At 37.3% G+C, this 14,953-nt stretch overlaps 1 protein-coding gene across 1 annotated transcript in view; it reads left to right on the top strand.

Moving 5' to 3' along the window:
• The window catches only part of LOC127580053 (dynein axonemal heavy chain 9-like), a 377,996-nt gene that overhangs the window by 182,389 nt on the left and 180,654 nt on the right, over positions 1-14,953 (top strand). Inside the window, exons 45-46 of the mRNA XM_052033209.1 lie at positions 10,521-10,644; positions 13,437-13,579. Of these exons, the coding sequence (XP_051889169.1) occupies positions 10,521-10,644; positions 13,437-13,579 (267 nt within the window). The remainder of the gene's footprint in view (positions 1-10,520; positions 10,645-13,436; positions 13,580-14,953) is intronic.

Raw genomic sequence — 14,953 nt, 5'->3', positions numbered from 1 at the left:
CAGGCCCCATGTAAGGAAAGTTCAATGCAAGAGATTTTGAATACAGGAGCAAGGATGTCCTGTTACAGTTTGGTGACACTTGAAGTGTGCAGTTTCTCTCTCCCCACCAAGAAATAGGTATACTTGTCACAGAGGAATGCAACAAAGATTCACCAGACTGATTTAGGAATGGCAGGACTGTCATATAAGGAGAACCTGGGTTGACAGTGCCCGTATTTACTAAGGTTTATAAGAATGAGAGGGGATCATTGAAATGTATGCAATTCTGACAGCACTTTATGGGCTGGATACAGGGGGGATAATTCTCCTGGTTGGCGCATCTAGAAACAGGGGTTGCAGTCTCAGGATGTGGGCTAAGACATTTAGGACATAGATGAGGGGAACTCTTCTTCACTCAGAGGATGGTGAAATAGTGGAATTCTTTATCACAGAAGACAGTGGAAGCCAAGTCTCTGAATATATTGAAGAAGAAGGTGGATACATTTCCAGACACATTAGGTATCAAGTGGTTTGGGCAAAGAGAGGGAACATGGTGTTGAGAATGAGGATCACCTTGATTGTACTGAATGGTGGAGCAGACTCTGAGAGATGACTAGCTTGTTTCTACTTCTATTTTCTATGTTTCCAAGTAGTTTTATATCTCCTTATTCAGTCATATTGAAGAATTATTACTGAATGGTGTGTGGTCTGAATGAGAGAGTATCAGATTGTCCATTGAATTTATTGTCTATTCAATTATTGAAAGCAAGGAAAAGGATTGAAAAATTGGATTGAGAGAGAAATGCAAGAGACAGTATAAATATTTTTTTTAGCACATGTATAATTCTGTGTTACACCTTTAACAGCCTGGTACCTCACTTTTAGATACAGATGGTTCTGCTCCCCTCATGTCTTTCTACACTATTGGGGGTAGCTACATTTAGAGGTAATACATTGGTGTCTCTCAGTCCTTGCTTAGAGCTTTACTGTTTTGCCCAAAATTCTTCTTAATGGTACTCACACAAAGTTTGCAGAGCTTAAGTAATTCAGCATCGTATAAAGTATTGACCAACAGTATGGCTCAGTGTTGTATCATAGTATTTCTGTCACCGTTATGTGCCCCCCCACCCTCACCTGTCACTTGGATCTGGATGGGGAGCCCTGTGTATGCTTCTGCTCTGTATCCTTAAGTTAAATAAAATATCTTTCACTCTTTTCTGTAAATGTTTTAACACATTATTAAAGCATAACATTTTAGATCCTTCAATATATGAATGCAGAAGAAAACAAAACTGATCATTGTATGGAGGGTGCATATTCCATTCCTGAGCTTTTTTTTAACTTTGGAGCAGTAACAGGAAACTGAATTGGCATTCATTCACTGGTGCAGGTGAAGTTTCTGTGGTATATTGTAGTCAAATGCTATCTTGCACAGAATCTCCTCTATTGAAATCATTGAATACAGTATCAGACCTGGCTACCTGCACCAGGTCTAATACTGTAACTCTAAGGGGGAATTTCTGCAATTTCACTCTCACCCACTGGACTCCATGTGTTGTACAGTACCTGAGCCCAGTGGAAGAAATGCTGCAGAAAGCTACCAACAGGTTTGCACATACATGGGAATCCCAAAATTGTTGGCAGTAATATGGGGAAAGGCCAGTGGTTACGCACAGAAGTGCTGGCATTTCTTACAAAATCTGGGTCTTCAGTCAGACATTCTGCTACTATTAGGGAAATAGATATGTGCACCTGATTGGAGGGGAGTTACCAGGTCTTAATGCATCTGCTCTCTATGATTAAACAATTTGCTAAAGCTCATTGGGTTTGGATGAGAAGAGTAGCCATTTCAACCAAGTAATGAGTGGCTCCTGTCAACTCTGGAGCTGAATTACAACACAAGTCTACACCATCGGGAAAGGAGGGAGGTGACTGGAGAGCAAATCAGAGTTAAGACTATGTAAAGGAGATTTGAATTATGAAACTTCAATTGAAACAGAAGTTGTGATTCTGATTTAGAGCACATTTGTTTTGGACAGTGTGATTGCAGTCTAACTCAGTTTAAAATGATATTCAGCTGTTCATGCTTTTGTTCAGGTCCCCGTATAGATTGCTAAAGTTAATTTCTTCCCCACTTCCTACCTGCTGATTATGTTAAAATTGCAAATTTGAAATTGAATGCTCCCTGTTTACTATCATTTGACCTTCTACATTGGAGTTGCCTTGTAATAAACTCAAAAATATTCAAAACTCAGTTGAGGTGACTTTGCATATATATGTTGTTGAAGAAGAGATGTAGTTAGGTTTCTAGGGCAATGTGAGAAAACCCACCAATTTATTTATTCCAAACTAATTTATTCCATGTTTTTAAAATGCATCCCATTACAAGAATGACATGCTATTTACAACAGCAATGATTATTCATCAACTGTAATGTACTCACAACGTGCAGGGTGATTCTAAGGAGTTTATTTGAGAAATAGAAGCAGGATTAGACCATTCAGTTCCTTGTGATTTCTCAGCCATTCGATTTTATCATGTCTTGATCTTTTGCCTTCAATGCTACTTTCCTGCACTAATACAATCTCACTCGATCCTGTCAATATCCAATAATCCATTGATCTCTGTCTTGAATAAAGTCAGTCATTGAGCCTCCACAGCATGCTTGGGGAGAGAATGCTAAAGATTCCTCATCTTCTGGGTGAAGAAATAATTTTCATCTCGGTCCTGAAAGGTTGAACCTTATTTTATGACTGAGAACCTTGATTTTAGGGGCCCGGTGAGAGGAAACATCCCATCTCTCAAGTTTTGTACTAATTTTGTATGTTTCACTGAGATCACCACTCGTTCTTTTAAACTCAAGAGATATGAGCCCAATCTCCTTAATCTCCCCTTGTATCACAGTACCCTCATCTCAAAGATAATTCTGGTTAACAGAGCATCCCAGGATGTTGGGTGTGAATTAGAATAAGGGTAGCAAAGTATGTGATGAATACAAAGCAAGAGGACTGGTCATGCTATGAAGGATGAGAAGCGTGCAAATTTTAGTTTTGTAAACTTGTGTTCCAGTGCTAATATATAGCGCTCCCATGTCCACTGAGCTCTTGTTAACTATTCGTGTAGATATTGAAACAGTGAGGTTAAATGGCTCTGAAAATTTCATATTCTCTATCGGTGGCATGTAATTACAGCAATTTCTGAATCATCAATAACCCGCTGTCATTTTTCAGGATTGTGACTAATTCCAGCCTTGTACTGCACGTCAATCTGATTTACAACAGGCATTAATGAAATTGCAGGGCTTAGTTCTTTCACTTTTATGAGATTCCATTTCCAGAGTGAAGTAAGTTGGAGCATTCACTTGTATCCAGCTGTCATTGTTAGCTTTAAAAGGAACAAGTGCAACCCAATTAACTGAAGGAGTTACTGAAATTCTTTCTTTGATCATCTCACTGCAGGAGGACAACCTATTTTTCAAACATTTTGGCAAGGAGTTCTAAAATTGAAGTTCAAGTTTCTCATTCAGGCCAACCTTGGAAACCAGGAAAGGTCAATCTACAATTGGAATTGGTTTATTATTGTCACATGTACCAAGATACAGTGTAAAGCTTTTGTTTGTGTGCCATCCAGACAGATCATTCCATACGCATCATTCCGTACACAAGTAAGTTGAGGTAATAAAAAGGAAACATACTGAGGTAATAAAAACAGAATGCAGAGTATGGAGAAAGTGCAATGCAGGTAAACAAATAAAGTGCAAAGGCCAGGGCAAGGTTGATTGAGAGAGCAAGAGTTCAAAACAAATTGACAATTAGATTTTCAATGAATCAACCAGTTTACCTCTTATTCAACTAGTTTATTAACAGACACTGTCATCGCTTCAGTTTACAGAGGCATTCATTCATATTTGATGCCTTCCATAATGTCAGCACTTTGTCTCAAACTCCCCTAGAGGGACTTTCTGCCTTGTCCTCCAACCTTTATTGATGGTCCCCATTTTCCCCCTTCAATTCAACCTACTAGTCCTTTTTGGCTACAGCAACACTTTATGCAGCAGCTTTAATGAAGCAAGATGTTCTGTAATGTTCCACATGAACAAGATCAAGCAATATTTTATACCAGGTTATATGAGATAATATTATAGAAGACTAAGAAGTGGCATTAAAGGAAGGAAGATAAGTGGAGAGGTTAGGAATGTAACTGCAGAGATTAGAGCCTCGGTACCTGAAGAGACAGTTACCAGCGGTGAAGTGTTTACATTTGGAGATGACGAAGAGTCCAAATTGGAGGATAGTAGATAATAAATGTTGTAGGACAGGAGAAGATTACAGACACAGGGAGAGTCAAGACAATGGGAGGATTTTTAAATAAGGATGAGAATTTGAAAATCAGGGTTGTTGTTTAACCTTAAGTCAATATATGCAGTTAGTAATGAGATAGGTAAATGAGTTATGTTATGGAGAGCAAAATGCAGAATGACTTCAAGAGAGTAGTAATATAGAGGCTGGAGAAAAAATGGCTTGGAATAATTATGTCTGGAGATAGGAAAGGTGTAGATGAGGATTTTCAGTGATAGATGAACTGAGGTGGTGGTGGTGAAAATAATACCTTTAATTGAAACTTTATTTCCAAAGTAGGTGTACATAGTTTATGATTTCAATGGCAAATAATTAAAATTTATAGTTTTTCATTGGAAAATAATTTTAAGCTCTTTTACCTCAAAAGGAAGAACAGCCATATTTCATTTCTGTTAAATTGTTTGACAACAGGGAAACCTTTCTGTAAGATATATGGCACACGTATAATCATGGCATGTTGATTTTTGTTAAATGCCAACAACAATGGTCAATTAAATTGAAAAGTTAATTATTGATTAGATAAGATGTTCTTTCTTTGGATGGGAATAATTAGTACTTGACTTTATCCAGATCCTTACAAGAATGTGCTGTTAAGGCACTAAGGGAGGACTGTTACTATTGCTAGATCCTGCAGGGCAAAGTGGCTCCTGCACTGAATCAGAACACATTTTATTCTAATATAGGTAAATGAATTGAAAAAGACATTTCATTCACTTGAGCATAATCTCTTATGCAGAATTGGTTTGACTGATCTCATGTTTGCATTTTCTAAGCAAAGGGAAAGGTATTCAAATGAGAAACTAAGAATATATTGGCATTGGTTGGATCCTTGCATTATTTCAGTGATAATTTGGTGAGAACTGCCAACTCGGCACAGATGTGAAAAAAACAAACCAGGCACTTCCTGATCTCTGTAGTTCAATATTCTGGAATTGGGATGACCAGCGTTTCAGTTGCAGTTGAAAGTTACTGGTTGAAGTTTTAGGTATTCTACTTTTCAATTTAAAGATGGTGGTTTTGTTTGCACTTTTGCTACTACCGCTATTACTGGATCTAGGCAGCCAATTAGATGGAGAAGAAGGCATTTTTTAAAACAAAGCAAAGAAGCTTTGGTCTGCTTGAATGCTTTTAGAATTTGTCTCCATCCCTGGGTCTAGCTGAAGCACCTGCTCTTAATAAGGGTTACTTGGGTGCAGTATGAAACAGTTGCTAATATTTGTTCATCCATAGCCTGTTGATAGTCAGTAACCTAATGTGATGGGAGAGGCAACAGGGTGGGTGGGTGGGGAAGGGACTACAAAATTAATAGGATTTGCTGTATTAATCCTTCATTCTTCCTGTGTTTGATTATGTAAGAAGGCCCCTGGTAACTCGGTCTTTATAATAGTCTGCACTTCTCTGTCTACATCTCTGTTCTCATTCCCTTTGAAAAGCACCCAACATAATCAAAGACCTCTACCACCTTGGATATTCTTTCTTCTCCCCCTTTCCATTGGGCAGAAGATACAAAAGCCTAAAGACATGCACCACCAGGCTCAAGGACAGCTTCTATCCTGCTGTAATAAGACTATTGAACCAACCTCTTGTACGATAAGATGGACTCTTGACTTCACAGTCTACTTCATAATGACTTTGTATCTTATTGTTTGCTTGCACTGCACTTTATAACTGTAACACTATATTCTGCATCCTGTTATTCCTCTTCTCTTGCACTACCTTGATGTACTTCTACTATGTTGTGAACTGATCTGTATGGATGGCATGCAAAACAAAGTTTTTTTTTAACTGTACTTCAGCACATGGCACAATAATAAACCAATTACCAATTACATGAACCACTACATTACTACAAATGAATTCTCTTTATGTTTGATGCATTAAATTAAGATTTTACACAGTTGCTTTTAGAAGTTGATAAAGATATGACCAGGTGGATGTTAAATTGACCATTTATCATATTATTCCCATTATGCAGTTCAATCCAGTGAACCTATTGGTCCTTGCCACAACATCCTTATAAAAGTACAATCCCTTTTATAGTTTCTTGCCTTTATTTAACGAAATGATATTGTTCATTACTTCAGACTCCATTAAAAATATTTAAATAATATAAAACGTGGATGCTTTTTTTTCCCACATGCTTCTAACCACACAAGTAATGCAAAACTTTCTGGTCTAAAGTTGCTGAACAGTCTGTTTTAGGAGCAAAAGTTTCAATGTTAAGTGAAATAGGAAGCTATTCAAGAGGTTGTGGATTAGTCCTTAGAGAAGACTTTCGGTGTTTTGTCATGTATTCCTCAAGCAAAATAGTATTGATTCAATGTGATGTATCAATTAGATATGAAAGGGACTACTGTTTAATAAGATTTGGATGTCTTATTTAATTAGAGTGTTCCAGCACCAACATTTATTGGAAAAAGATTGAATGTAATGTAATGGACAGGATGAAAAGCAATTCATCAAAGTGGTGTACAAGAAGGGGAGTGACTGATCAGTAGTTGATATATAAATGAGTGAAAATGATTCAAGTGTAGGGAGGACTTGAACTTCTTGAGTATTTACTATGAAAGGAACTGCTCCTGCATTTGGTCTGCTGCTGTTTGTTTGCCATGCTTTTGTTTATTTTACAGATTAGCTGTTTTTCTTTTTGAATTTGAATCTAAACTAACATCATCCAGAATGCCAAGATTGTGAAAGTTAAACACATATTTAAGAGGCTGAGTGTGACTAGATAACAAGAGAAGGTTGTCTGAATATTTATTTTTAAAATCTATTCATGGATTTTGGGTACCAGAGGCAGAAATAACATAGGTTGCCCATACTTAATTAATTTTCTTAGTAATTCCATTTCCAGTTCTTGTTTAAAATTTCATTCAATTATGAAAATCAGCTCATCAAGACTTAGTCATCTTGGTCTGTTTGAATCGGTTTGGAATCTGTATTTTGATCTTAGTCTCTGTGATGTTGACAGCTCTGTGAAACTGTTAGTAAGGAGTCTTCTGATCTCCTGGACGATGTTTTCTGTCAACAAATGGCACAGAAGCTATTTTACTTTATCAATCATCCTGGCATTTATTGTGGAATCTTTGCATTAACCAAATGGCTGCCACAATTTCAACATATATCGAACTAACTCATTGTTATTGGAAGTTTTGGAAGTTATTGTGGTTTATTCATTTCCTTCATTAAAAACAGTGAATGAAAGCAATTAATTGATTTAACTATCACATTAAGAAATGTGACATTTAAAAGCCCCTCATGATTATTTGAAAGTTTGATATGTCATAAGAATTTACCATGGAATTGAGTAAATGGATACATAAAACTCCATTCCCAGTTGGTAGCACTTAGTACACTCCATAGTTTTGTCCTTGCTTTATACTTTGCCTATGAAATTCATCCCATTCATCAAAGCAGAGGTGGAGTCCAATGTGCTAACACTTCCATGTAATGTATTTAGTGCTACTGAATGGAAATATTTATTTAATTATTTGTTTTTAGGGACCTGAGCGCCATTGAAAAGGCCAGCATTTGTTGCCTGTCCTTGTCGGCCTTGAGAAGATGGTGGTGAGCCATCTTTTTAAACCGCTGCAGTTCTTCTGATGAAGGTGCTCCCACAGTGCTGTTTGGGAAGCAGTTCCAGGATTTAGAACTAGAAATGATGAAGGACCGATATACTTCCAAGTCAGGATGATATGCGACTCAAAGGGCAACCTGTAGGTGATGGTAGTGCTCGCATGGATCTCCTGCCTTTATCCTCCTTTGTGGTAGACATTGCAGGTTTGGGAGTAGTCTAACTGAGTAACTGCAATGTAGTGGAGATACATATTGCAGCTACTGTGTGCAGGTGATGGAGAGAATGAATGTTTAGGGTAATGGACAGGGTACCAATCATGCAGGCTGCTTTGTCCTGGATGGTGTTGACCACCTTGAGAGTTATTGGAGCTGCACTCATCGAGGCAAGTGGAGATTATTGCAATACACTTCCAACTGTGCTTCGTAGATGGTGGAAGGGCCTCGGTGTGTCATGAGGTAAATCACTCACTGCAGGATATCCCGCCACTGATCTGCTCATACAGTCATGGTATTTATGTGCGTTGATCAGTTAAGTTCCCAGTCAATGATGACCCCCAAGATATTGAAGGTGTAGGATTCAGGGGTTCCATTAAGCATTGAGGTTAGGTAGTTAGACCTTCTCTTGCTGAAGATTATATTGCTGCTTCATCTGCTCCTGATGTGTGAATGGAATTGATCTTTATGTAGCTATCAGCACGCATCCACATTTCTGACATTATGGAAGGAATGTCATTGATGAAGCAGCTGAAGATGGTTAGGCCTTGGACAAAGCCCTGAGGAACTTGTGCAGTGATGTCCTGGGGCTGGGATGATTGATGTCTGATAACTAAATTTATCTTCTTTTGTGTATGAGATATGACTCCAGCCACTAGAGTGTTTTCCCTTTGAAGCCCATTGATTTTGGTTTTACCAGGGCACCATGAATATTAAAGCTTTTGTCACATTCATTTCTAGTGCACACAGTAACTTAATTTCTCAGTATATGCTCTTAAATAAAAAATGCTAATTGGCTAAAATGCGTTCATTTCTGGAATAAATTGAGACTCTCACCTCAAATATAAACCGTCCTCTCCTTTCTGCCAACTCTTGTGCAGATTGCCAGATTTGAAACACTTAACGGTGATAAAAGTATCCTGCTTTAGGAAGTTGGAAAGGATGGGGAGAGGTGTTGGGTCAGACTGCCAGAAGTCAGATGACAATGAAGCACCTGTGAGAAAATCCATTTCCCAAACTTCTGTGGAGAAGGAAATGTGGGCGGGTTGTAGGAAGAATCATATGGAAGAGCAGTTTAAAACAAAACATAAACATCCATTACTTGTTAACATGGGCTCAGGTTTGTAAAGCTAACCCTAATTATTTCTGCACTTACATACCACCCATATTTGGCAGATCTTATCATGTAAAATAACTCTGGCTCTCAATGGAATTGTGATTACTCTCATTCTCTGAGGAATATGAATCCCGTTCCTGATGGTGATCTTGCTGTGAGAGTTATGTAAAAGATAATAGTAAATTAAATAAAATTCCACTGTTAAACTATGATATATAGTAATTGTGACAATGCATTGAGTATTACAGTCATATATGTCAGTCACTTGATTAGTGGGAAATATTGTTAAACTGAACTTGAATACTGAATGGCACCAGATCTTGCCCTGATTCATTTTAATACTGTCAAAATTTCTGTATGTATGATGCCAAATGACTTGAGTGTGGGTGTATATTGAAGCAGTTATTAACACATTTTCAAACAGGTGTCATTATTTACAGCTGAAAATTTATTCTGGCCATTTTCAATGACAGATGAATCCCTCACTTTGTTATTGTCTGTAACCCATTCCTCACTGATGTATATACCATGTAATCCACTACGGTAGGTGTTACCTTTTGTACACAATAACAAAATATTACAGCTGATGGAAATCTGAAATTACCAGCATAAAATGCTGGGAATTTTCAGCAAGTCTAACAGCATCTGTGGGGAGAGAAACTCTGTATTTCATCATTGTTTAGAAACCTGATCCTCGCTGCTAATTTCTGTGTAATCCATCCCATTTCACATTGGTCTGTACTATATCTACTCCATATATTACTTCCAATTTTAAGCAATAATATCAATGTGTTTTCTTCACTGTAATACAATTGTAGTGGGTTTAAGGATTACTCCCCACCAATCATATTGTTGAGGAAGATATTTCAGTGCAATACTGAGCAAGCTCTGTTCCATCAGTGTTGCTGACTTTTAGATAAGGTGTGATACAAAGGCCCTGAATATTATTTTACAGCTGAATATAAAAGATCTTGAGGCACCATTTGAAGAACATCATAGGAATCCTCCTAACATCACAACAATCCTTAGGCAACTAACACCAATAACTTTTTTAGGTCATTTACAGTATATCATTACTTGTTATGTGTATATTTTGACTGTCACATTCCCAGCAAATAAGAGTAATTGCTATAAAGTTATACTTCCTGAAGTTGTGAGTAAACAAAATGACTTCAGAAGCATACACTGTATATATGTATATCATGCAGATTTTTTCTTAAGGTAGTTCCGTAACATAAATTGTAACCTCTCCAATAGACTGGCTTCTTCCTTTCCAGGCTGACCTTGCTAACCTGTGCTTAAAGGCTGGAGTCAAGAATGTGGGCACCGTCTTCTTAATGACAGATGCTCAAGTTGCTGATGAAAAGTTTCTGGTGCTTGTGAATGACTTGTTGGCATCAGGTGAGACAGCTCGTTCATTCTATTACAGCCAAAAATGTGCAATGTATCTCTGAATTATTTTTGTCTGATATTCTAACAACAAATTGCTTGATGTTAAAGCCATGCATAAAGCAAGTTCAAGTGAAATCATTAGGTACTTACAGAGTACTTTTGGAAAAGGCTTCCTTGAATTCAATAGAAAAGGTGATTATAATTGAAGTGTTACTAAGATGAAAAACATTGGAGGATATCTAATGAATTGCTAAACCTTGCAGGGGAAGATTGAGTTGTGGGTGATGAGTACCTGAACCAGAAGTGCCTCCATATCTCAAATGTAGTTAACATATAGATAAGTGATAGGACAGTTAGACCATAGGTAGGTTGCAATATGATTTTCTTAATACCTACTGCATTATATTGAAAGAAGAGAATCCATCATAAGTCAGCTGTGAAATCTTGGGATCCCTTGCTTCTTAAAGTGGGAAGATTGACAATACAGTGATGTGAAGCAGATTTGGCAATATGAATGCTATGGAGCTTGTTAGACCTGGTGAAAACATTCTATTATATTCTGGCTTACAAAGAGCTGCCATGTAAGCACTTAATCTTCATGAATTCAGGTGTTCTTGCCTTGCTTTCAGTTGCCCAGATTTGTTGATGCCTGGGAAACCCAACTCACTATGAATGTAAATACTATCACTACTAAAATGAAGATGAACAGTCTCTATGACTGATTTTTCTGTCCCACCTCTTTTTAAAACTGGACATGGGTATGTTTGTTTCCTATGTGAGACTTTTTACAGTTTAACCTGATACGATTTCAACCCACTTGTTGGAAGTTAAGCTTCAGTCTTGTGTAATGTATCAAATAATCCTCTGTGTTATTGGTTGAACAGCATCATCATAGTCTATTTGACTCTCAATCACCAGAGATTCCCTTGTAGAGGGGTGGACGCAAGACAAGAACAAGTCGGTATTACAAAGTCTGCCAAAACTTGCTGGGCAACTGTCATTGCGATGCTGTATCTTCCTATTGACTACAAAAATCATGCTGTTATTTGCACTGTCACCTTGGGACACGATACTTGTCATGATACATTTAAGAGAACCTTTGAATTAAGCTATGTCACCATGAAGTTCTGTGGTATTATTTCCCAAGGCAGTGGGCAGAGCTGCAACCTCACAGCTTCAGCAACCTGGGTTGAGTCCTGACCTCTGATGCGTGTTTTCTCTGTATTCTCATGGGTTTCTGCTGACTGCTTTGGTTGCCTCCCACACCCCAAAATATATGTGTTGGTGGGTTAATTAGCCACTGTAAAATTGCCCCAAATTTGTAGGTAAGAGGTAGAATCTAGGGGCAGTTGATGGGAATGTGGGGAGAATAACATGGTTCAGGGTAGGATTACTGTAAAAATGGATGCTTAGTGGTCAGCATGGACTCAGTGGGCCAAAGGGCCTGTTCCTGGCCTGTATATCTCCATCTCTATGACTAAGGTAATAACCTTCTCTCAAAAGAGCAAAATATTCTCTATTTTCAAGTTCTGAAAATATATCAAAGAGTAGTAATTTCAAATGAGGAGCTATATCAAAAACAATATTAAAATTCCTTATCAAACAAATGCTAATATTGCATTCAAATGGACCTCATTAGCTCAGCAGCATTAGAAATACATTCAAAGGGATACACAGAATTTACCATCTACCTGAGTAAATGGTCTGATCAGGTACAACTACATGATTAGGCTGAATGTTGCCTTCATACACTTCAACCATTTTCCTTCAAACATGTTGGGAATTGTATTCCATTAGCCACACATGGAATTCAGATACAGAAAAGAAATGCATTTTTCAAATTTAAATTGCATGCATTGAAAATAGTTTCCCTCTCCTGCTGTTTTTTATTTTAAAAAATTGCTTTGTTTCATTAATACTCCTAAAATGTCATGTAGACAAAAAAAAAAGCAAATGATCCATCAAGCCTGACCCACACACAAAATTGTTTCAGCATCATGAATAAACACTTAGCTCTTGACTACAACTAGGTCATCTCGTTGGGAGAGACAAAGAAAAATTGTGAGCCCCAAAAGGGAAGAAAATATTTTGGAGAAAATTCTCTCCAATGCCCTCAGTCAAAACCAGGATACTATATTGATCATGAATATATGATATTTTAATCCACATATCTTCTATATCATCCAGCATCTGTCCAGCTATGAATGTGTTCACCTCCTTCTGGAAGGAAAAAATGTGTGAAATTTTGCAGAGCTTTATGTATGGCTATTAAAGCTTTTTTTCCCCTGGAAATTAATGTGCCAAGGGCATTATGATTGTAGTACGTACAGAGAAACCTGAATTGTGTGGCTTGTTCACAATGTGCTAATGAAACCATGTAAGCAGAGATGAAATGATATTAGATGTTTTTAGTAAATGGGAGGCATTTCAAAATGTTAACACTTACATCAATATGATTTATGTGACTTCCATTCCATCTCCAGTTTTGTGTTTGTAAGGTGCCCTTAATCAGAGAGCTTATTATAAATTAACTTTCCATTTTATCACTGTGTATTAACTGTAAAGATGCCTTTTAAAAAAGTTAAAGCAAAACTTAACTTCACCAGAAAAAAAAATCTTTGCACTGATTGAGAAATAGGCAGTGCAATATTTACATGAATTCTACAGGATGTTTTTAATATATCAATTTTCTACTGATCATCATTCAGTTCTCCTATACAAATTACTAACAACTCCAACAACCACCCCACCCCCCTTATCCCCTGTTCACCCAATCCCACTCCCTGTCTCCACACATCCAGGTGAAATTCCTGACCTGTTCCCTGATGATGAAGTGGAAAATATCATCAGCAGTGTGCGGAATGAAGTCAAAGGTCAGGGATTGATGGACACTAGAGAGAATTGCTGGAAATTCTTCATAGATCGTGTCAGGAAGCAACTAAAGGTAATGCTGAAGCAAAGAAAATGGTAATCCATTCCCAAAATTGACTGGATGATTGAAAATGATGTTTGTAGATGATGTAGTGATATTAGTAAATGATTGATTTGGCAATTCTTTTATTATTAAATGAAGAAACATTTTTGTTTGTAAGTACTACATTGACTAATTGTAGAGGAATTCAAATTAAATGGAAAATTGTTTGAGTTAACTCACAAAGAGTAAATTATCTTTGTGTAGATAAAATAGAAAATAATATGATGCACAACAGTGTAACTTACCAAATGAAAGATGGATGGAACATTTCTAATGAAAGGTTAAACATTTGAGAAAGCTTAGCCCATTCTCCATCTTGGCACCCTCCAAGTTAAGGTACCAATTTGTGCAAATTTAGGGACAATTTGTCTCTGCTGAGAATTGGGTGAAGATTGTCCAACCTCATTTTCTTTTGTGTTCTTAATAACACACAGACAGAGAAGGGTTTCAACCATCTGTATGATCTGTACTTGAACAATTTCTCAGATAAAAGCATAGAAAGTAATTTGTTTCCCACATACTAAGACAGTCTAAGCTGCAGTCCAAAGCTTACACCAAATAACACACAGGTAGATGCAAAGTTCTAGTGCATGGAAATGGACCTAGTGAGAGCTGATTCTTCAAAGTATTTACAGATTTACACCGAGCAGATAAAATTGTAAATCATACATATCATAAAATGGATTAGAGGTTCAATTTGGACTGTCAGTTTATCTGTTGATGCAATATTGGTGTTCTACTATCATATGCCATTATCAGGTTCATCCAAAGACATTTGTGTGTAAAAATGGATAACATTTTATTCAATAGCTGTAAATAGAATGGCCTGAAATTTCCTGATTAGAATGCAGAACTGTTGACATGTAACTCGGTAACTACTGCAAAATTCATGACTCATACTCAAGCACACACAGGAATGGAGGTTACAAGCTTTCCTCAGAGCTCATCAGTGGTTTCAAACTGACTCTTGAATCCAGTGGCACAGTGCAAACTGCCTGCAGTTATGGAAGAAATTTTCCTGCTGAACCAGTTGGAGGCATGGTAATAACTGCAAGAACAATGGCTAACTGTATCCATGTTAATGGGGCTGAGTGATAGTACAGGAAATTATACTATAAGAACGTTTGTTCTCCATAATTCCAAAAATTGACCAAAGGTGCCGGAGCCCAGTATGCTTTGAGAGAAAATAGACTCTGCAAATATATATGCTGTGAAAATGTGTGACAGAGGGAGAGAAATGTCTGGCGTCCTGTGGGTTTTGATTGTCCATATGGTATTCACATTATATTAAAATAGAGACTCAATATTTGAATTTTATTTCAAGAAGCTTTTGGAGATAGTAAC

Source organism: Pristis pectinata, chromosome 18 (genome assembly GCF_009764475.1).
Source record: "Pristis pectinata isolate sPriPec2 chromosome 18, sPriPec2.1.pri, whole genome shotgun sequence".
In the NCBI taxonomy this organism is placed as follows: Eukaryota; Metazoa; Chordata; class Chondrichthyes; order Rhinopristiformes; family Pristidae; genus Pristis; species Pristis pectinata.
This window is presented reverse-complemented; position numbering and strand designations above follow the sequence as displayed.